Genomic DNA, 24,687 nt, shown 5'->3' with positions numbered 1-24,687 from the left:
ACCAGGATGCTTAGGTTGTTCTAGAACTGACTGGGGGGAAACAAAGGCTACCTAGTCAACCCTCCCGACCATTTCCCCTGGCACCTGAACCCAGCCAGAATCCTCATAACTCAGGCTGGCTTCCTTGATGAGTTTTCAGGGCCCATTTTAATTCTAAAGACTCTGAAGACTTTACCTGGTTGTAATGAAAATAATTCTTGGCACTACTTCCCCAGTCGAAGGCTTGAAACTTCTGCAATTTAACAAGCTAGACAGAAGATAATTGGGGGAGAAATAAAGTTATCTAACACAGAAATCTGATATAGCATCACAGGTTGCAAGAGTTAAGCCACCCCCTCAGATACCAAGTTTACACCGATACCCAGATTCACTCTTAATTTCCAAACTGCAATTTAAAATAAAACGGCATAATTTTGCTCTCCTTTCCTAAATGACTCAATTTCTCACTGTATGATTGGAAAGTAGCTATTACATGACACAATAAAGCAGCTACACATATGTGCTGTAAACGATCCTGGATCAGCATTGCACCCGTTGGATAAACTTTACGCTGATGTTTTTTTATTGGAATTTGAATCTTAAACTTTTCCAAAGAGTTCACTATCTCACTTGGGAAAGAAATACATATTACATATAACAATGGATTAATATATTAATGTGTATTTATATTAGTATGTAAATACATTAATTGTATATGTAACTATATTACATATAATCTCCATCATATTTCCTATATATCCATCCGATTTGACTAGTTATATTATTTAATATTTTACAAATTTAATTCATTTAACACTTTTTCTTGAATACCAGTACCAGTAAAATCACCAAATTGTACTGTACACTGAACAATTCTAATCAGTTGAGGATACTAGAGCCATGAAATGATATTGTATATGAAATTTAAATGTATGCTTATTTAGGATAGCATGATAGAAAAATATGAACAAAAAGTCACTTATTCATAAATTTTTAAATAATGCAAATCCATACCTCCTCTATATCCCCCAATTAAAAATATGTCAAGAATTAAATCCAAAATTGGCGAACCAAATGAATTGGAAACTGTTTAATAAGCTTTGGCCAGAGGGTGGCGTCTGGTAAACAGGAAAAACCTAGGCATTCTTTGTCAGAACTGCCTTTGGCTTCAGTTCTTATCAATTGCATAAAATTCTACTGGTTTCTACAATAAACAACAGTGTGAGATGAGGTACTACAGGGGGAATGTTTAGCATCTGCATTTGCCATTGCAAATGACAGAGATTAATACCTGCAGCACATTTAACAAGCAGAATAAGATATGAATTTACAGCACCTGTTAGTGCATCTCTTCCCTAGCTCTAAATGCCAGTGAAAATATATCAGTGCAAGTTGTTCTGCCCCCATAGACAGACACCAGCTTGTCACTTTCTCACATATGTCTTTGGCTTTTATATAAAGCACCCAGAGTGAGTGTAGAAACAAAGGAAAGACGTGCCGAGAGTTCAGGCTAAACTTCAGATTTGACTTTTGTGCTCAGCGTCATAGGACTTCAAACTACGCCCTTGAAAGGGCATCTCAGAAGGAGGGAAATGTGAAGAAGACTATTCATAGTAACAAAAACCTGCGAATAAGCTAACATCCAATGACAGATACTTGGTTAAATACATTATATTACATCAATATACACATGGTATGCCACTGTCATAAATACAAATATAATACAATAGAAAGAAAAACTGTTTATAAATAATACTAAGTGGAGAAAAGTCAGAAAGTAAAATTGAACATGCACTATGGCTATACTTAAGTGGCAATCTTATGTGGATAAAGGTCAGGTGAAAATGCTTATAATACTAGGAGAGACAGTTTTTAAAGTCTCTCCTAATATTATAAGCATTTCCACCTGACCTTTATCCACATATGAATATTTTAAGTTTAAGTTAATTTTAAACTATTTAAAAAATTATTTTAACATCTTGTTGGTAATGAAAATGTAAATAGGTTCAACCTTTCTAAAGTACCAAACATATTTGGAAGTCTTAAAGAGATGCCTACCCTCTGATCACTAAGTCTACTAAGACTGTATCCTAAGGAAGTCATCTGCCTAATGTATAAGGACAGATCTCTAATTCAAGAATATTTATCCCAGAATGTTTTATTGCCAAAAAACCTATCACAGTAATAATAATAATAATAAATTCGAACAATAAAAAGTTGTCCTCAGTTACAAATATTTTTAAGTGTAGTTACTGACCTGGAAAAGCATTTCTGATCATGGCAGAGGCTGCTATCTGCCCCCCAGTACCCATTCCTGCCTTCTTCCTTTCAGTAATAAAATTTCTAAAGTTTTTGCTAAGCACATGGCTGCCAGGGTAGGAACCATATCCCTCATGTGCCTTCTTCCTGGGGGCTGGAACTGCCATGAACGTGACCCAGTTTCAACCAGGCAGAAGAGGCCAGCGCCCCAGAGATGGCCAAGCTATAGTGCAGAGGGGACTGGGTCACTGCATGACTTCCCAAAGCAGTCACAACTCCTCCACAACTGTGTGCCACTGATGTCTGGACTGGATTCTGAGGAAGGAAACTATTTATTTAGATGCTGTATTTTAGGGTCTTTGATACAGCAACTTAGCCTGTACCTCAGAAATACAATGCTGTTTGATCAAATAAAAAATAAAATTATTAAAAAGTGCATGTAGCATAATCCTCCTTCTGTAATGGAAACAATTATACCAAAAAAAATAATAAGATTACAGTGTAAGAGTTCAGAACATGCCACCCCAAAATATGCCGCTTTGGCATAATGATTATTTTGAGTTAAAGGCACTTGAAAAACAGAAGATGTGAAGAGGACGCTGACCTTCCTTTTTCTTTCTAAAAGGAGAACACAAAACTCCCATGTGAAAGAAGCCCTCCCTATACCAGGAGGAAGAAGCGTGCTCATCACCAGAGTCTAAAAGAGGAGGCTGACAGAAATCTATACAAAAAGACCTTGTGAAAATAACTCTCATGTCTTGTAAGTCTCCCCATATATTTTAGTTACTTTTCTAAAACTGCTACCCTTTGTTCAACCTAGTATATAAGCACTCAGGCCTAGTTACTTCTTTGGGTCTTCATTTTTGTGAGGGCTCCCATGTACACGTAAATGAAATCCATATGCTTTTCTCCAGTTAATTTGTCCTATGTCAGTCCCAGTCAGAAACCCCAAGAGAGTAAAGGAAAAATTTTACCTCCCCTAGAATACGCAAATACTAATCGTAGTTATCCCTGGTGGTAGACATACAGGTAATGTATTTTCTTCTTGTACTCACATATTTTTAAAATTTCATAATGAACATATATGTATAACAAAAATTTTACTAAATGTCTCTTACAGTGTTTTGAAGAGCCTAGCTAATGTATATTTTGCTTTTTTTTTTTTTAAGCAGCAGGTTTCAAACAATAGAGAACATCAGATCTTACAAGGTGCTTATTAAAATGCAGATCCCAGAGCCATACCCTCAGGAATTCTGATTCTCAACAAGTCTTGGGTAGACCCAAGAAACTGTATTTTTTTATAGCACCCTAAGTAATTCTGAACAGCGCTGTAAAGATATGTTAGGACCAGCCTTCTTCAAACAGGAGCAAGTAGCTGGGCTCTGGGCATAGCTGGCAAGGGGGCTAGAGATTCCGGAGGGTCTCTGAAACGTGTGAGGCTTATAAGAGAAGGAGAAGATTTCTAAGCTAAATTAAAAAAACCAGTGAAGAACTAGGGTTTAGAACTTCGAGAACTGAATGCTAATTACTTATACAAAAGATCCATTTCAAAGTTTACTATGAATAGAATGGCCTTTAAGGGCACCCCCAAACTCCTGCCACGGAAACCTCCCAACTTCACATCTGAATTGTAGCCCTCAAGCCTGCCAGGATCCAGGCCCCGCACACCCTCAGTGGAAGCCTCTCCCAGCAGGGACCAGGGCTGCTGCCCCAGCACGTCCTGGGTAGGCAGAGAGTGGCAGTCCCTGGCCGGCAGCCCTTGGCCAACAGCCCAGAGGAGGGAGAGTCAAGAAGATCCTATGAAACAGCTGCACAAAGCAACCATTTTCTTAACAAAGGGATGACACAGGGAGCAGAGGAACAAAGGGCAGGGCTGACTGCTGCAGGGAATCTGGCCTTCAGAAACGTTCGTGGTGCACATTGCAATGCAGTGAGGACCTAAAACCACGTGGTCACCACTGGTGCTCTGATCCACAGCCAGCAGCCCCCGACCCCAGTCAGCTGCTTGACAAAAGGGCTGGAATGGGCTTCCCTGGTGGCGCAGTGGTTGAGAGTCCGCCTGCCGATGCAGGGGACGCGGGTTCGTGCCCCGGTCCGGGAGGATCCCACGTGCCACGGAGCGGCTGGGCCCGTGAGCCGTGGCCGCTGAGCCTGCACGCCCGGAGCCTGTGCTCCGCAACGGGAGAGGCCACAGCAGTGAGAGGCCTGCGTACCACAAAAAAAAAGGGCTGGAACAAGAGCAGGAGCCTGGATTGCAGGCAATCCAAGAGCTCTAGGCAAACCCAGCGCCAGTGGGGGCCTGCAGCACAGAAGGCTGGAGGACTACCGTGCTGTGACATGCACCACATTCCCAAGGGTACCTGAAAGGCTAGGGCTGGCGGTCCCCTGTGCTCTGCTGAGGCACGGGGGTGCCAGCGTGGGCCGCTCAGCAACAGCCCCCAGCTCGGCTCAGTCGTCCTCCACACAGGGGAGCACTGACTCTTGAGGTGACAGAAACTGGACCTTACTGAAAAATGTCCAATAGGTAAGAGGGTAAAAATGCTCAGAAAGATAAGGCTCTTCTGATGGCAGGGCATACAGAGAAAACAAGCGGCTCTAGATGGAGAAGTGTCTGGGGAGAAAAGTAGGGGACTGAGGGGACGTTTGGGGGTGAACATCTGAGGACTTCTGAAGGTTTCGGGACATCCCTTCAGAGGTAAAGGTGTACTCCTCAGCATGTCATGAGCTACCTGCCTTCCAGATGCCCCTCTTCTAGGCCAAACTCTGGTACTGAGTCCCTGACGCTTAACACTAGGCCTTACAGTCACTACGGGGCTAAAAGCCTCAGGCCGGGTCCTGCCTGGTTCCATAGGGATAAGCCCAAGGAGAGGTAACCGACAGCACTCACAACTGACAGCGTTCCTGGGACAACTGAGGAAGGATACCAAAGCACCAGTGATGTCCCGGATCAGAGGTTCCCAAATCCAGTTGGGCAGAAGAATCTAATGGGCAGAATTTTTAAAAAATATAAATTCTCACCACTCAGCACCAGAAAGAAATGAAGTACTGATGCACATGACAACTTGGGTGAATCTCAAAATAATGATGCTGAGAGAAGCCAGACAAAAACAAATATATACTGTATGATTATATTTAGACAAAACTCTGGAAAATTCAAAGTAACCTATAGTGACAGAAAGTAGATGGGTCGCTGCAGATGGGAGAGGGTGGAGGGGGTACTCAAGGGGGCTTCTGGGGGTGACAGATACGTTCACTGGTTTGATTGTGGTGATGGCTTTGCAGGTGTATATCTATGGCAAAACATACTACATTGTACACTTCAAATATTGTATGTCACTTATACCTCGGCAAAGATGTTTAAAAAAAGTAAAGGTATACACACTGCAGTCCGAATGAATTAGAATCTCTAGGGATGGGACACAGGAGTCTTTGTGTTTAAAAGCCTGGATTGTAGCTAATCCAACAGCTCTACCACAAACCCAATATCCCTTACTTTTTAAAAATAATATTATATTAAAAAGTATACTTTTAAAAGCAACTCACATGATTCTGATACAGGCAGTGACTGCCAGTTGTTTGAAGATTGCTATCCAAGGCACTCACTGCATCTTGGTCTGACACTTAAATGGTGAGTTATTTCATATTTAAAAAGAATTTTGGGGGAAAAGTTATACAAAAACATGTCCTGAGGTAGAAAAAGTCCCTGACATATTGTCAGGTGAAAAAAAAACAGCTATAAAAGAGTAAGAAGAAAAGTAAACGATCTATTTCTACAATTATGATTTCTATCTGTATCTTTAACCACTTCTTTCTGAAATGATACGCAGCAAGAGATATGGAGTAGAATGCAGAGACATTTTATATCCCTGGTACACATTCTCTATCTCTGTGTGGGATTACAGAACAATTTTATTTTTCACCTTATGAGAATTTTTATTATTATACTCGTATGTAATTTATACATTTTCTAGAATGAACATGCATACTTTCGTGATGTGTGATCATACAATCACAACTCTATTTTAAAATTTAGTGTCTCTTACTTATATCCTTGACTGATTTAGCTCTGTTTCTCCACTGATGTTTCAGGCATACAGTGTTCATAGGTTAATGCTGAAATAGCAGCTTCTATCTCCAAAGCTGCTCTAAAATCTTGCTTTCTGGAGCAACACAGAAATAAAATAAATCTGGGACTCAATGAAAAACTGACAGAGGGGAGGGGGAAGAAAAGAACAAACAAGTCAACCCCAAGAGCTGTTTGGTGAACTCATACCGTAGTACAGTCTGCCCCAGGGAGGATAACACAAGCGAGATAAACATAGTGACAGGAGCCCAGGACTCAGGAAGGAAAGCAGCTCAGATGTGTAAGCAGACTACCTTTCTATTTGCTTCATGGAATGCACAGAACTTTCTAAGGCCGATGTTCCACAAACCCCCCACTGTATTCCTGGAATGAGTACCTGGCTCCAGTGTAACATATTTTGCACAGAAGTTCCGGCAGGACAGTGTGTGGCATACACAGCCACTCTAGACTGCAAAATAAACACATGGAAATAAAGGATGAAAACAGCCTGAAGGAGGCATTGATAATAAACACAGTTTGCACCTTGAAGCATTAAAAACTACAGAGCCACAATCTCAAATACGTGAGATTAAGAGCAGGAAAAAAAATTCTTTGACTACAAATACGTCCTGTAAAAATATGAATAACCACACATACACACACAGAATACACATGAAGGATATACAGCAACATGGTAACCGTGGGGCTGTATTGGTTGAGATTACTGCTCATTTCTATTTTCTTCTTCATATTTTTCTGAATTTCCAAAATTTTATATAACAATCATACCTTGCTTTTATTCATCAGAAACAAGAAAAATTAACATCCCTTAAAAATTCCCTAGAGCCTTCATTCCAGAATTTTAAGACCTGTTTTCAAAATACAACATGACAAACTACGAATGTATTTAGAAACACCAGCACATTGCTGGCCAAGGGTTTACATTTTATAAAATAAATAAATAAATGTATATATACATGGGTGGGTATGTGCCTGTGTGTGTGTGTAAATGGCCATTCCAAATTTAAACACATTTATAGTAATTATTTTGAAGAAAAAGATCACTATAATAAATATAAATATTGCAATTTAAATGACGACCGATCTCCCTCATTCCATAGTTTCCACATAGGTACAATGTAGGAAGCTGACAATGGCTGGCCTGAGGTTAGGCGCAAATGGTGTTCCAGGTACCTGCCAAGGTCGATTCTTATACCCGCTAAATGAAAGAGCCTTTAGAGCTCTAATGAGGTCATTCCTGCCTCTCCCACACCCTCCAACACAAAGAAGCACATTCACAGATAAAATAAAATCACTGACAGTTTAAAGCAAGTGTTATTGTAAACATACATACCATATTTAAATTTCTCTCATTAAATCCACACATAACAAAAAAGACATTTCCGCAAAGCTCCTTCAGAATGACATGAGTACAAACATGTGTACTCAGCCACTTCACAAACATACTCTGGGGAAGAAATTCTTTAACCCCAAATAAGTCCTGCAAAATAAAAAGAATATCTCAGCATTTGCTTCTGGTGTATGGCCTCCACGTCCCACCTCACAAGCAGACACATGCCAACCGTGTCCACGGATGGCCTCAGAAGAGAAATGGCAACCAGTGGGCATTCAAACTAGGACACCTGTGTGATATGTTTACTAAGGCAATAGCAGATGTTACAGACGTGTATTTAAAGTCTCAAACGAGAAAAAGAAGGCAAAAAATCACATAGGTCCACAGAAGACTTTTACAGTGAGAGGGGGCCTGAATGATCCCTGATCCCAGGGCCATCCCCAAAGTTTCATCTCACTTTGACGGATTGCTAGTGAATTCTGAGAAAGAGTTGAAACTGTGGTTGGTCAGCAATGTGTCTGCTTAGGACACATACATCTGATCCGATGCTACTGGCCAGTGGGCCAAATCCTGCCCACTGCCTTTGGGGTTTTTTAATACTTAATACAAAATTTACCATTTTAACCATTTTTAAGTGTTCAGATCAGCAGCATTAGTACATTCACATTGTTGTGCAACCATCACTACTATCCATCCATCTCCAGAGCTCTTTCAACATCTCAGACTGAAACTCTGTACCCGTTTAAACAATAACTCCCCATGCCTCCTCTGCCAGCACTGCCTGTTTTTATAAAGTTTACTGGAACACGGCCATGCTTTTCTCTATACACATTGTCTCTGGCTGTTTTCATGAGACAAAGGCAGAGGACTTCCCTGGTGGCGCAGTGGTTAAGAATCCACCTGCCAATGCAGGGGACGTGGGTTTGAGCCCTAGTCCGGGAAGATCCCACATGCCACGGAGCAACTAAGCCCGTGCACCACAACTACTGAAGCCCACGTGCTCTAGGGCCCGCGAGCCACAACTACTGAGCACATGTGCCACAACTACTGAAGCCACGCGCCTACAGCCCGTGCTCCGCAACAAGAGAAGCCACCGTGATGAAAAGCCCGGGCACCGCAACGAAGAGTAGTCCCCGCTCACCGCAACTAGAGAAAGCCCACGCACAGCAACGGAGACCCAATGCAGCCAAAAAAAAAGAAGACAAAGGCAGAGTTCAGTAGTTGAAACAGAAACCATATGACCCACAAAGCCAAAAATATTTATCATCTGGACCTTTAACAGAAAACATCTGCTGACTCCTGGTGTACATCAGACCTGACCAATGGCCCCTGGACCTGTGCTCAAGTATTTCTGGGGCAATCACTATGCCCTCAAGGCAGATCGTCGTGTACATGTGTAATAGGAAATAGGAAAAAGATCTTCTTTATAGTGAACCCAAATTTGTCTCCTTATAATTTACACTTTCGCTGATGCCTACCCTCTGGAGGGACAAGCAGAGTGAAAAATTCAGATGCCTACAAAGGCAGTTTTATGGGTTGAATTGTGTCCCTCCCGAAAAAGATATGTGGAAGTCCTAATTCCCTGTATCTCAGCATGTGACATTATTTGGAAATAGGGTCTTTGTCAAGGTACTCAAGTTACATAGTTGGATACTGTCTACAGTGAAACAAAACAATACATTTCTCTCTGGACCTATATAGGTATACAAATTCACACACAAGGTCTATAGGAAAAGACCCCAGGCTGAGCATGGTGCTTAATTCTGAGGAAGGCGCTAGGAGAAGCCTTGGTAGTTGAAGCGTACTTTATTTGTAATCTCTGAATTGTTTATAATGAAAATCGAAGGTTCTGTTATCCAAGGTATTGAAAATAAATGTGGTTAGAGGGGCCCACATCTTACCTGCCTGTCTGATCACTGGTACAGAGAATCCCATCTTAGGTGAGAGTCAGACTCTAAGGTCAGAGTATAGTCTATATGTCCTGTGAACATATTTCTTAAATGGCCAAGAGATATGTATAAGTTAAGTATATATTTCTGTATAGGATTTCATATGTGTATGTACACACCTATCATACATAAAACATAGATAGTGCGTGCGTAACGGACCATCTGGCCTCAGCTGGCTCTCAACTCCTCATAAAAACTGCTTCCTGGGCTTCCCTGGTGGCGCAGTGGTTGAGAGTCTGCCTGCTGATGCAGGGGACACAGGTTCGTGCCCCGGTCCGGGAAGATCCCACATGCCGCGGAGCGGCTGGGCCCATGAGCCATGGCCGCTGAGCCTGCGCGTCTGGAGCCTGTGCTCCGCAACGGGATAGGCCACAACAGTGAGAGGCCCGCGTACCGCAAAAAAAACAAAAAAAACCTGCTTCCTCCTTGAGCAAATCCTGGAGGGTTCACACATTGAGCTCCGATGAAGTTACTGGCCTCTGCTTAGGAGCCATATAATAAAATATAATAGATCACCCTCAGTGTGGTCAGGGTCGGGCATGTGGAATAGCACATCGCCTGTCTCCCATCTGCTGCCTACTCCTAAGCACAGACCCACCCTATGGAATAAAGGGCAACTTCAGGGAGGTTTAAGGTTTAAGCTATGCTCTCTTTGTAAGGTGGGTGGGGATCTGCACTGACGTGTTAGCCATGAGAACAGGGAGCTCCAGTGTGGAGTTAAGGACACCTTCCCTGGCTCCCCCGGATCTGGAAGTAGGGGTGAAAGGGGAAAGAAAAACCACAGAGAGAGGAAAACCCACTGTTCCATTGATAGCAAAACACAGGGGAGGAAGACACACCTTCTTCCTCTAAAGGCCAATTCTTCAGAACCAAAAAGGAAATCTGTGAGGGAAGGGAGTGGAGGTGGGGGAAATCCAAGTACCTTAATGAGAAGATCTGAAAATCGTCCTAATTTAACTAGAGGGCTAGTAGCGAACTGGGCTGAGGTCACGGGAGCCAGGGCAAAAAACATTTTAATCTTTTTGGCCAGCTCCGGGATCCGTGAAAATGCTATGAAACCTGTGGGAACAAAAGGAAAATAAGAGAATTCCATCTTCTGGGACTCTTCTCTGAAAAGGCAAGGGCAGGCATGCGTGTCGCCTTCTAGTGGCAATCTGAGACCTGTGCAAGCAATGCCAGGAGGCAAAACTCCTGAAACAAGGGCCTCTGAACTCCTACGTGCAAAAACACTGAATTTGGTTAAACCAGTAAATCAAGTTTTGCTAAGTGCTTGTTTTGATTTTCAGCCTACCTATGCACTGGAAGAAATCCGGGTTGCTAGAACCAGAAGATGTTTCCCGTTCCTTTAATGATGTAAGCCAGGGAATCGAAGACTATTCCTAACAGCTCCACCGCACTGTGTCCATCCCCTACTGCCCCCCCCCCCCTTCACCAAGAGTGATGTACGAAGGTGCTCAACGCAGTCGCCAAGGACTCGAAAGGAACTTACACATTTAGAATCCTCTAGCTTTAAAATATCTTTTAGCTTCCTCTCAGGTCACTTCTTGCCTTAAACTTGACCCCAGAATGTCAATTTTGAAAGCAGTGGGGCAAAGGACACCAATGGACAAGTCATGGAAGAACGAATATAGATGCAAGAAATGCTTAAGTCCATTAGTAAGGAGGGCAATTACGTCCATGTTACTTGTTGCTTGAAGGCTCTCAAGGTGACCAAGGGGAGTGGTAGTGAGGACAAGGCAGCTTAACCACGCATAAGGAGACACTTCAAAGCATTCCTACCTTTCACATCATAGCTGTCTTCTAGGAATGTATTCTAAGAAGATTGTGTGATAGGAACACAAAGATATGAGTCATAGGAAACACTAACAGGGGAATTAAATAAATTACGGGACAGGTCTCTAGTCCCTAATCAGAGGAGCTCTTGTTTGCTCGAATTACGAGCATTTTTTAGGCGGGGGGGCGGGGGGTAGGCCACGACGCGTGGCTTGAAGGATCTCAGTTGCCTGACCAGGGATTGAACCCAGGACGAGGCAGTGAAAGCTCAAAGTCCTAACCACTAGGCCACCAGAGAACTCCTGGCAATTTTTATTTTTTTAAAACTTTGCTAACTTTTCTGTTTCTGTTTACAATGAACACATAATACTTTTATCATCAGCATAAATTAAAAATATATATGACTTTAAAAAATTATTTGTAAATAAAGTGTACTATGGCATCCTTGGAGCTAGCTTTATTCCACTTCACTTTAAAAAATCAGTGTATTTCCTTGTTTTCTTTATAAAAGTCTCTGCATTTATACAACTTCCTGTTTTCTACTCTCTCACATCCCCATATCACTTAACTAGGAAAATATGTAATACGCTGTGGTTTACATTGATTCCTTCAATCAAGGGAACCATACACCATGTTCATCTATTTATGTTTGTCTGAATTTCCAGAGAAGACTCAATATTACCAAAATTCTTTGCCCTATTCATTATTTCTGCCTGGCATTAAAAAACAAACACAAAACTCTATCTGAACATTATTTTTTTTATATTTCACTTTTAAGAAGGAACAAACTGTAATAAAACATTATATCAACCTCCCATCTTTATTTTATACATACCTATCGTGGTGCCTTGAGAATGGCCCACATAATACACTTGTTCTTGGCCAGTTTTATTCAGAATGAAGTTAATTGAAGCTGGTAGGTCATAATTTGCCATCTCATCGTAACTGTAATCCAAACAAGGAAATTTTTCATTGAGACATTGCATGCAACTACGACAGCATACAAGTGTGCTGCTGGACGAGTTATCACAAACTGAACACAGCTGGGTAAACCAGCCCTGAGCACAGGGAACTGAACGTTACCAGCGCTGCAGAAGCCTCCCTGGGCTCCTTGCTAACCATGCCTCCCCCAAATAACCACTATCCTCCTTTCTTAAACCCTAAATTAGTTTGATCCATGTGGGAACTTTTCTATGAATGGGATCAAACAGCGTGTATCATTCTGCATCCGACTTCATCTTTGCCGTCACATACAGCTGTCGGCTGGTCATTGTGTAAATACATGACACTTTATTTGTTCACTCACTGCTGATGGGCATTTGGTAGTTTCCAATTTCTCGCTATTACAAACAGTGTAACAACGAGTATATTCTTGGAGATGCCTTTGGTAGAAGCTCTCATTCCTGTGTTTCACGGCCTCGAGTAGGTTCTGGTTTTACAAATGGGGAAGCAAGCCCGAAGGAGTCATGGTGCTGACTTTCTCTAATGCGTGGTACAGAGACACAGCCCTGAACCTGTACGCATGTGTACTGACTGTAACCACCACTTGCGCTGTGCCAGGCTCTGTGTCAGCCTCTTTCCTTGTATCCTCTCCTTTAAGCCCCCAGTGACCTTATGAGAAAGGTATTTATTATCCCCACTTTACAAAAAGGCAACAGACACAGGGCTTATGCCACATGCCTAATATCATGCAGTGATCAACTGGTAGAGCCAGAAGTAAGAGAGAGAAGAGGAGAACTTCTAGAAATAAGAGGAGTGAATAGTTGCAGGACGTGTTTATGGAGGAAGGGAGAGGGTATGGTACACAATTTACACAGCGACACCCGCACCACCAGGAATGTCAAAATAACTAAAAATCCCTTATTGAATGTAACCCATAAATGTAATCATTTATTTATAATTTACCTTACTGCTATTTATTAAATTCCTAACAAGGCATAAAACCTTTCATAAACCATTAGTTTCCCATCATATGATCTTGAGTTTCCTGTCTATTTGCCTCCCCAGTGTCTATGTTGAGGGTACCAAGGGAAAAGACCCCCCCGTCATAATCAATTCAAAGATACCTGAAGGCCCAGAACTCATCTTGGTCTATGGAGAGGGTCTTGTGTTTCCGAGACCAGGTGTTTCCCCTGCTGTTCCCCATCCACACATCAAAACCCGCGTCTGCCAGAATGAAGCCCAGGCTGCTGTTGGGCAGGTTTGTGACCCAGTTACTGGAATCTGCCAGCAAGCCATGCTGCAGGAACACAACTGGTTTGGGACCTGGAAAGCAATCATGTTTAGGGGTTAGCAGCACTAAGCTTCAAAACAAACATGATATCTTGCTAATCAGAAAAGTCACAAAAGATCACAAAGCAAATAAGGAAACAGAAACAAGACTGAGGTAGCATTATCATTCCGTGGTAACTGTACTATATGTACTTGTGTGAAGGGCGCTTGGGAGCTGTATGCTTTCCTTGGGCACATTAAGACACTTCTCACACACCCAAGGTGCTCTGGGGCTGGGCCATGAGGAAGAAGACTGGACCTTAAAAGACCAGAAAGTCAGGCTAAGCAAGAAAAGACCTTGGCAACATATGGGGAGCAGTGGGGCAGGACTGCCTTGTTCCAAGAGGTGCTGCTGCTGGTCACCAGTCAGAGAGAAGGAGCGTGGGCACTGCGGTGGCCCCTGCTGGGGAAAGGAGAGTTAGAGCGAGGCAGAAGGAGAGCACGATGGGGGCCAGATTCCTTGTGCTGGTTCCAACCTGTGCCTCTTCAGACACTTAGTGAAACCTGAGGCTGTGCAGCCAACTTCACAGGGCAGAGTCCTGAGAAAGAAGGACGGGTTTCAGTGGGGGTGGGAGAACTGAGGAGGGGAGAGCAGGATAGAGAGTGGGGCAGCCAGGCCAGGACTGAGCTGGAAGGGGGGTCAGGTGCCAGTTTTCAGGGACCAGGAGTCAGCTGCCTACCTTTTCTTTCTTTTTTTTTCTTTAACATCTTTATTGGAGTATAATTGCTTTACAATGTCGTGTTACTTTCTGCTGTATCACAAAGTTAGTTTCAGCTATATGTATACATATATCCCCACATCCCCTCCCTCTTGCATCTCCCTCCCACCCTCCCTATCCCACCCGTCTAGGTGGTCACAAAGCACGGAGCTGATCTCCCTGTGCTAGGTGGCTGCTTCCCACTAGCTATCTGTTTTACATTTGGGAGTGTATATATGTCCGTGCCACTCTCTCACTTCGTCCCAGCTTACCCTTCCCCCTCCCCATGTCCTCAAGTCCATTCTCTACATCTGCGTCTTTATTCCTGTCCTACCCCTAGGTTCTTCAGAACCATTTTTTTTTAGATGCCATACATATGTGTCAGCACACGGTATTTGTTTTTCTCTGCCTACTTTTTCTAGATGGGGAATATGTCAAATTCCCCTGAAATCTCTCTGCACTTCCCTCCCTAACCCCACAGAAGGCTTCAAGGGAGAAATTTAGGAGTTGGCAAGTTGAAGATATACCAGGAAACTCTTTAAGCATCACCAACAAATAACTTCTGGATTCCCACAGGCAATTAGGAGCCACTAACACTTTCCCAGGAGATGAGCGTGAAGCCCAGGAAAGTGCAGGCGGCCAACTCAGGCATGTGCCCACCATGCATGTGTGCCCACCATGCATGTGTGCCCACCATGCACGTGTGCCAATTATGGTGGCTGAGGGGCTTCCAACAATACCTGCAAATACCCCCACTGCAGCCCGTACCTACCATTCACCCCTGCACGAGGCTTAAAACATTCCCAGACCCCTCGCCCTACACTCCATGGAAGGGTTTCCCAAAGTTCCTATATTCTCCCTGTACATTGAACTTCCATGGACTTGGCTTTGCCTAAAACAACCACTACTGCAATCCAGGTTATAAAGAGTCTCTGTTTAATAGAAAAAGAAACAAAGAAAATATGTTTAATTACTTTGGAATTTAAATAAACTGTTTACATTAAAGGGTAATCTGTGGACATCCATTAACTCTATGCCACAATCAGCTGGGTACCTACAAAATGAAAGTAACTGCACAAGGACAAAGAGAACACACCTACACACACACACACACACACACACACGCGCGCGCGCGCACAACCAGACCATGCAGACCCCAGGGTGACAGCAAAGCCATCCAGTGTGTGTCGGGGGAGGGGGGGTGGAGAAAACTCAGTGATTTGTTAAGACACCTGTCACGGGGGAAGGGAGCGGATCGAAGTCGCTTGTTTTTCTAATTCTCTTCTTGTGTGTTGGGATTCCCCCATCCCTCACTTCAAGCTGAATATGAAAAGCTCAATGAACAGACAGAAGAGGTGGCACCCAGGAAGAAAACAGTGAATCTGTTCTTGGAAAGCCAGGTGTTTCCAAATCTGGAGGATCCGGGCCAAGAACTCAAAGCATATGGCAGACCCCACGGCTTTCTCGTGGGAAATGCCAGCAGGGGAGGAAAGGGGCTGGCAGGGAAAGGCACATGCTGAGAAACGGCATCTCAGCAACCTCAGCCTCTCAGCTGCGTCCTACTCATTCATCGGAAGAGTTTTTACTGAGAATTCTACTGTATAATAAGCAGTGCACTAGAAGTCAAAAGAAATCGAGTGATTCAGAACACACGTTACATCTTGTATAAACCTGTCCTGGTACCTACTATGTGTTAGTCACTGTGTTAGATTCAGGGACACGAAAGTGGGTAAGCCATGCTCCCTCCCCCACAGAGCTCCATTCTAGTGAAGGAGACAGACACACGATTACCTTCTAGCCCAGTGTGGAAAAGGTCAGACCACCACGCAGGAAAGCCCAGAGGAAAGAGAAAAGTACTCAGCCAGGGGAGTAATATTCGAGCCGGTTCTTAAGTAAGAGACAGACTGCCCCACAAAGGGTTCGGGTGAGGAAACGGCAGCCTGGATTGGCAGAGAACTGGCACCGCATCCCAGGCCTCAGCCCGATGGGACCCCAGAGTGTACTGTAAAATGTAAACGCTCCCTACAGGAGTCTGATGCACAGGCAGCTTGGGGAACCGCTGGGAGGGCATGGTGCCTTGTCTGACCTGCGCATAGAGGGGATATGAAGGACTTCCTTCAGGGCTGCACATCCTTGCAGGTGTGGCCAGCTCCCTTTCCTCCCAGAACAAAAGGGGCCTCTAAGGAGGAAGCTGCAGAGGATACAACCCACTGGGCTTCCCATGCCCGTGATTCCATTAGACACGATGGGCCACCAACAAAGAGAAAATATTAACAAATCCCGTCCTGGGATGGAAAATGGGTGCTAAACTGCTTGTCCCTTCCCTCTGGCATTTAGCGAATGCAAAAGGGCAGCAGAATAGACAAGGGCACTGTGACGGGCCTACCCACATGTCTGCCAGCTTCTCCCACCTGCTCCTAAGAGGGGGCGAATGGGGAGAAAGGAAGGCATTATGTCATCTTTCCCATCCCGCCACCAATCAAGGATTTAAGGATTTGCAGGAAAAAGAAGTTTCTCTCTAGGAGGGTTAAACCTACTGCCATTCACACCTTCCAGTGAATTACTTTTTTTTTTTTTTTAACATCTTTATTGGGGTATAATTGCTTTACAATAGTGTGTTAGTTTCTGCTTTATAACAAAGTGAATCAGTTATACATATACATATGTTCCCATATGTCTTCCCTCTTGCGTCTCCCTCCCTCCCACCCTCCCTATCCCACCCCTCCAGGCTGTCACAAAGCACTGAGCCGATATCCCTGTGCTATGCGGCTGCTTCCCACTAGCTATCTATTTTACTACGTTTGTTAGTGTGTATATGTCCATGACTCTCTCTGTGACAGGGCGAGAGAGAGCCAGTGAATTACTTTAATCAGATTTCTTTTCATCCTGCTGAGAGAAGCCGATTGAATTAACAGCTAGCTATATTATTATGCACCCCTGTGCTCTAAGGCACTGTGCTGAAAATCCTATGAAGTTAGTACTATCTCCATTTAACAGAACAAGAAATTGTGGCTAACAGAAGTCAAGTAATTTGCACAAGATTGGATAAGAGCTAAAAAGTGGGGGAGCTGGGGTTCGAATCTACATAAGGCTAATGCCAGGGTCCATGCTCTTAGCGGTTTTGCTACGGGAAAGGCTAACAACAGAGTCATTCTACAACGTACAGCTATGGGAAAGGCTAACAACAGAGAGTCATTCCACAACATACAGAGGCCCTCAGGGAATGACAAGCCAAAGACAGAACGCTATTTTGGAGGGAGTTGGACCAAGTGCTTGGAAGAAAGGAATCTCTAGTAGATGGATGAAGGAGACAGAGAACAGGAGGCCAGGCCACGATATGCAACCTTGCCCGCTCAGGCAATTCTTCCAAGGACCAGCCTAGCCCACACACTCCAGCACCTGCAGCCTGGTCTGTCTTTGAGCAACAAACCAACAGGTCAGGACAAGGGCTGCCTTTCCTGCTGTGCCCTGCAATTAGCTTGTCCAAACTGGCTGTACGAGGGCTGGGGGCTGAGGGAAAGGCCTAAAAGTACCTTGGCCCAGAGAGGGCAAGTGACTTCTTCACAGTCACCTACGTAGTTAGCACAGAGCCAGCAAAGGAATGCAGCCCGGTGACAGGCCGCCACGGCGCTGCCTGCCTGACGGGGCCAAACGTGGGTGGAAGCCAGGAGGGGATTACTCAGCCTCCAAAAATGAATCTGCTGAGCCCACAGCCTCACAAGAGGAAGATGACCGGGTGCACGGGCAAGTTCCTCCTGCCTCCCAAGCACTGGCCTTCTCTACCAGGGCGGTGTCTGGACAGGCCTCCACCTTGCTCAAAAATGGTGTGAGACACCAGCTGAGGTCCAACAAAGAACCAAAAGAAGGAGGAAGAGAGGAGGAGATCACAAAGATCAGCGCGTTGGCATGAAATAGACTTTGGTTCTTACTGGATATGTAACCCTTTAGAATTTACTCAATCTCTCTGGAGTATCGATGTCCTTTTCTAAAGTGGGGATGGTACAATGGCTGATAAATAATAGTGACTCACAATAATAATAAATGTACAAATGTAATAAATCATTACTAGAACGCAAGCTCTGTGAAGAAAGACAACATGAAGTGGCATTCTTTAGCCGAGAAAAGGCTAATGGCAAAAGGAACTTGGCAGACGGGATTAAGGATCTTGAGATGGGGTAGCATCCAAGATTATCCGGTGGGCCCAGCGTAATCACAAGGCTCCTTCTAAGAGGGTCAGAATCAGAGAGAGACTGGAAAATGCTACCCTACTGGCTTTGAAGATGGAGGATGGGGCCAGAAGCCGAGGAATGTGGGCAGCGTCCAGATGCTGGAAAAGGCAAGTGAATGGATCTTCCCCAAGTGCCTCCAAAAGGCAGCCCTACGAACACCTTGATCTTAGGACTTCTGGCCTCCAGGAGAGTAAGGTAATAAATTTATGCTGTTTTCAGCCACTAAGTTCGTGGTAGTTTGTTACAGCAGCAGTAGGAAACTAATACATTTGGGGACGAGTTTTCACCCCCATTTTTCAGATAAGGACTCTGAGGCAGTGTGGCTAAGTAACCTGTGCAGAGTTGCACAGCCACCAATCCCAAACCAGGACCCAGAGGTGGGCAGGATGTCTCCTGGGCCTGAAGAAGAGAGAGACCTGGCTGCTTGCTAGTTTGGCAGGAGCCTGCATGACCTAAAATCTTCTAGAAAAGCTTAGAAGACGGGCTGTAAGTGGCATAAGGGCCCCCCATCTCCTTCTGCAAAGGCAGGTTCTAGACAAAATGGCAACAAGGACCTGGCTTATGGCGCACACGCATCCCTGGCACCCCATACTGAGTAATGCAAAGTCGGGATCACCCCTCACTTTAGACCTCCCTGCAGCCATCCATGGGACTGGACAAAGCCAAAGTCCAAGGGCTGGTTCAACCACGCCAAAGATAGGCTGTCGATCACCCAAAGAGCCAGGGCCCAGGGGGCTTCCTGAATCTGCCCCGACTACTTAAGACAAACTCTAGCCAGCACTGTGGCACCTGGTGGATTTGTTGTTATTATTACTATTCATCAGTAACAGCTATCTATCATGCACCACGTTCCACATGGATTACACTGTTGCCAAGAGAGCTGTTAAGATCCACCCCCATGGTACAGATGAGGTAACTGATGCCCGGAGAGAGAGGATAGGTAACCTGCTCTGAAACAATCACCTAAGCAGTGAGCCAGAATTGAAACCCAAGTCAGCCCCATTCTAAAGTCCTTGCCTGTAACCACTACTCTAAAGAAAACGTCATTCAAAAGTAAAGAGGTAGGGCTTCCCTGGTGGCGCAGTGGTTGAGAGTCCGCCTGCCGATGCAGGGGACACGGGTTCGTGCCCCAGTCCGGGAGGATCCCACATGCTGCGGAGCGGCTGGGCCCGTGAGCCATGGCCGCTGAGCCTGTGCGTCCGGAGCCTGTGCTCCGCAGCGGGAGAGGCCACAACAGTGAGAGGCCCCGTACTGAGAAAAAAATAAATAAATAAATAAAGAGGTAGGGGACGGGGGAGCGCTTATAAATATTCCGTTTGTACGTGGCCACTTCAAATCAAGCCAAGCACTATTTCCTAGAAGTGGCTACATCTCAAAATCATCTGGGGGCGCTCCACGCACATTTCTGCCCTTGGTCCTGATTTAGGGAATCAGGAAGTCCAGAGACGGAGCCTGGAAATATTTATTTTCGGCAAGCTCCCTCAGCTCTTCTGACGTAGCCCATCCATAGCTGTGCTCAAAGTGGCTTCATTGAAAGGGGAGCATGTCCAGTCCTCTGCTGCACCAGGCTGGCCCAGAGAGGAGGCCAACCAGACGCGAAGATCCCGGGTCCAGCACCCAAGAGGCCCCTGAAGGTAGCTCTAGGGCCTCCGACTCCAGAATAATCAAGAGTGGACTTTTATTTATCCACAACAGGGGACGACTGGGTGAATTTTTGTAGTCTAATTCTAATGTGAAGAATGGGCCTCAAAGACAGCCCAAAACACTGTCAACAAATAACATTAGTGGGAAGGCTCGGCCACAACACCTTATACTCACTGGAGGGAGAAATAAGGAGAGGCTTATCTCCAAAGCACTCATCACCAGGAACGTAAGCAATGGAAGCTGGTACGCAGGTTATCTAAATCAAGCACTTTGCACGCTGTCCCTTGATCAGAGACATTGCTGCAGTGCTAAGAGCCCAAGGGGCAGACATGCCATCACAAGCCATGGGAATCCTGCCTTTACTACCAACCACCAGCTACTTTATAATAAGCAAGTTAATTAACCTCTGTAACCTTGGTTTCCTCCTCTGTAACAGGGGGTAATAAGAGCCCTTACATCCAAGAGCTGTGTGACAAGTCATGTGACAGTTCACACAGAGTGCAGCACGTGGCCCAACCACAGGAAGCGTTCAGAAAGGCACGCAGACCTTGCCACTGCCCAGATCACTGCACTCACATTTCACAGTCACCCTGCTGGAAAGGGGGTGACCCGCGGCAGAAGGAAACACAATAGTGCCGTGATCACAGAGCAGGGAAGAAAAACACCCCATCCTCGGGATGCCATTCGCCCCACCAGCCGCAGTGGTGGTCACTTTGATCGCTAAGCAACCAGAAGGCAGCAATCGGTCCGTCTCATTCACTGCAGCCTCCGTGGCGCCCAATGCTGAGTCTGCCACGTGGTGCTCGCTCCAGGCAAATTTGATGAATAAAAGCAATAATGAAGGAATAAAGGAAGGAAAGAAATAAAAAAACACCCAACAGCGCATATTCACACACACAGAGATACCCACCCCACATATACCATGTGTGCTTTCCAGGGCACTGCCTTAATTAGAGTTTACTGTGTACCCAGGATGGCACTACGTCATTTAAGTTATCCTTCCTACGTTACAGACAGGGACTCTGAGGCATAGAAAAAAGAAATGATTTGCCCAAGGATGTAAATACAATTAGTATATGGTGGAACCGGGAACCATGTGATTACGTGACACCAAAGTGCTTGTTATCTCCATGCCAAACTGCCTTTCTGCTTCCCCTGCCCTTCTCTGCTACCACAGCCTGCCTTCAAACAGAGGTACGGTGCCTCTGAGCTCAGGGGGATCCTTAATTCAACGTGCTCTTGGGCAAGGAACACTAGAAAGTGCAGATGCTTTGGTCAACCCGGTCCCCAGGAGGACCAGGACTGTAGAAGCAGGTAGACTGAAGCCTTGGGCCGGAGAGATCATCGAGTAATCAGAAAAGGTTTGGGCTCTCCGAGAGCTCATGGTCTAGTGGGGAGGATCGAGGTTATAAGCATCACCCCTGACAGAATACGCTATTATTTATTGTCCTACCTGTCTTAAGTGCTATGAAGGAAACACAGAAAGAGCGATGAGAATACGTGGCCAGGGGTCAGCCTGAGCAGGTGTGAGAGCTGGGGAACTCCTCCCTGAAGCGACATTGAGGTTAGGCAGCAGGCAGGGAGGGAGTACTGGAGGAGGGAGGGGTGCCGGGCACAGCGCTCTCTTCCCTTCCACTCTGACTCTTAGCCCCAGCTCCCACCGGCCAATATGAGACAAGCTGTGCTGTGCAGCTGACGCTGCCTCGTGATGCTCCATTACGCAGAGGGTCTGAATACAGCCCCCTGCCCCGTGTACCATCAAGGTCCAAGTGAGCCTGGGAGTGAGCTCAGGGAGCTAGAGTCAACAAGCCCGGGCACTGATTAATGGCCCTACGTCTGTCCAGTGCCACTGGGAGGCGAGGAATTACATCCCAGCTGATCAAGGCCTCTGTTTAGCTTGTTAGAGCACTGCGTTTAGGAAATGGTTTCCTTAGGAACCACGTACAAGGGAAGAACAGAAAACCCAGAAATTGGTCAGAAACCTAAAACGTATAGTCAAAACCAAGGTTTTTTTTTTAAACCATAGCCTGATGCTCTTTCCCCCCGAAACCTAACTCAGAAGCCACGTTGTGAATTTTCAATTATGACTCAAAAAGTTCAATGGGCAACCCCACGGCAAAGTTCAAAAACCCTGTTTGTGCACGAAGGCAATTACTCACACTCCAGAATGAACTCACTCACCAGGCCATCAGACACATACTGCTTTTCAGACATAAATGTTCCACGGTTGGTGCTTTTTTTGATGATTGCTTTATTTTACAGTTTATTTCCTAGTTAGGCAGAAGTAAGTCGGCCTCGCTGTTACTGTTGCTATTTTATGTGTTTTAGGCAAGGCCTTTCTCTATTTCTTTGTTTTAACCAACAAATAAATACGCTATCATAGGATCAAGTTGCTCAATACTTACTACGTAAGGCCGCACACTCCAGTTCAAAGGACACTGAACCCGGAGTCAAACTGGCTGGGCCACTAACTTTTGACCTAAAGCAAATCCCCTTCCCTCTTTGAACCTAACAGTCACGCCCAGTAAAATGAGAGTGTTGCTCTAGAACCTGGGTTCCCAAACCCAAGGATTTTCCCTTGGAATCCACTAGAGAGTTATGTTAAAAATGCAAGTTCGGGCTTCTCTGGTGGCGTAGTGGTTGAGAGTCCGCCTGCCGATGCAGGGGACACGGGTTCGTGCCCTGGTCTGGGAAGATCCCACATGCCGCGGAGCGGCTGGGCCCGTGAGCCATGGCCGCTGAGCCTGAGTGTCCGGAGCCTGTGCTCCGCAACGGGAGAGGCCACAACAGTGAGAGGCCCGCGTACCGCAAAAAAAAAAATGCAAGTTCTCCAAACTGCCGGCCCAGGCAGGACTCTGAGATCCTTCTAGTGCCAGCATCCCGTGACTTTCTGAAATAAGGCTGAGCAGATTAAAATATAACCACTTCCCTATAAAGGATGGATTTCTGAATTTCAATTCCCTTATTGGAGTTAGTGCAAAGTAGGGGTAGCTCAACACTTGATAGAGAAGTTTGCTTAACATTGAGAAACAGCCCACATACACTCCACAGGTCACTAACAGTTTTCTAAATACACATTTCAAGCTTCCTAATTAGTAGAGGTCTGACCAGACAGACAAAGGATTACCTAAATCAGGGGATTCTTTAAAACAGTGTGGAATTGGTACAAAAACAGGCATATGGATCAATAGAACAGAATAGAGAGCCCCAAAATAAACCCACACACCTATGGTTAATTAATCTTTGACAAAGGAGGCAAGATTATAAAATGGGAAAAAGTCTCTTCAGCAAGTAATATTGCGAAAGCTGGACAGCTGCATGTAAATCGATGAAGTTAGAACACATCCTCACATCATACACAAAAACAAACTCAAAATGGCTTAAAGACTTAAACACAAGACATGACACCATAAAACTCCTAGAAGAGAGCATAGGCAAAACATTCTCTGACATAAATTGTACCACTGTTTTCTTACGTCAGTCTCCCAAGGCAATAGAATTAAAAACAAAAATAAACAAATGGGACCTAATCAAACTTACAAGCTTTTGCACAGCAAAGGAAACCATAAAAAAATGAAAAGACAACCTACGGAATGGGAGAGAATATTTGCAAATGATTCAATAGACAAAGGCTTAATCTCCAAAATATACAAACAGCTCATACAGCTCAACAACAACAACAAAAACAACCCAATTGAAAAATGGGCAGAAGACCTTAATAAGACATTTCTCCAAAGAAGACATACAGATGGCCAGTAGGCACATGAAAAGATGCTCAACATCGCTAATTATTAGAGAAATGCAAATCAAAACCACAATGAGGTACCACCTCACACCGGTCAGAATGCCCATCATTAAAAAGTCTACAAATAACAAGTGCTGGAGAGGGTGTGGAGAAAAGGGAACCCTCCTACACTCTTGGTGGGAATGTAAATTGGTAGAGCCACTATGGAAAACAGTATGGAGGTTCCTCAGAAAACTAAAAATAGAATTACCATATGACCCAGCAATCCCACTCCTGGGCATATACCCAGACAAAACTGTAATTCAAAAAGATACATGCACCCCTATGTTCATAGCGGCACTGTTCACAATAGCCAAAACGTGGAAACCACCTAAATGTCCATCGACAGATGAATGGATAAAGAAGATGTGGTACATATATACAATGGAATAAAAAAGAATGAAATAATGCCATTTGCAGCAACATGGATGCAACTAGAGATTATCATACTAAGTGAAGTAAGTCAGAAAGAGAAAGACAAATACCATATGATATCACTTATATGTGGAATCTAAAATATGGCACAAATGAACCTGTCTACAAAACAGAAACAGACTCACAGACATAGAGAACAGACTTGTGGTTGCCAAGGGGGAGAAGGGGAGGGAGAGGGATGGACTGGGACTTTGGGGCTGGCAGATGCAAACTATCACATTTAGAATGGATAAACAACAAGGACCTACT

At 44.7% G+C, this 24,687-nt stretch overlaps 1 protein-coding gene across 2 annotated transcripts in view; it reads right to left on the bottom strand.

Annotated features, from left to right (window-relative positions):
* LIPA (lipase A, lysosomal acid type) overlaps nucleotides 1-24,687 on the bottom strand; it is an 87,783-nt gene that overhangs the window by 1,512 nt on the left and 61,584 nt on the right. For both annotated transcript variants that reach the window (XM_030865035.2, XM_060286773.1), the window contains exons 4-9: nucleotides 13,444-13,642; nucleotides 12,213-12,322; nucleotides 10,527-10,663; nucleotides 7,656-7,802; nucleotides 6,699-6,770; nucleotides 176-247 (exon numbers count right to left, since the gene is read on the bottom strand). In XM_030865035.2, the coding sequence (XP_030720895.2) occupies nucleotides 176-247; nucleotides 6,699-6,770; nucleotides 7,656-7,802; nucleotides 10,527-10,663; nucleotides 12,213-12,322; nucleotides 13,444-13,642 (737 nt within the window). The remainder of the gene's footprint in view (nucleotides 1-175; nucleotides 248-6,698; nucleotides 6,771-7,655; nucleotides 7,803-10,526; nucleotides 10,664-12,212; nucleotides 12,323-13,443; nucleotides 13,643-24,687) is intronic.

Source organism: Globicephala melas, chromosome 16 (assembly GCF_963455315.2).
Source record: "Globicephala melas chromosome 16, mGloMel1.2, whole genome shotgun sequence".
In the NCBI taxonomy this organism is placed as follows: domain Eukaryota; kingdom Metazoa; phylum Chordata; class Mammalia; order Artiodactyla; family Delphinidae; genus Globicephala; species Globicephala melas.
This window is presented reverse-complemented; position numbering and strand designations above follow the sequence as displayed.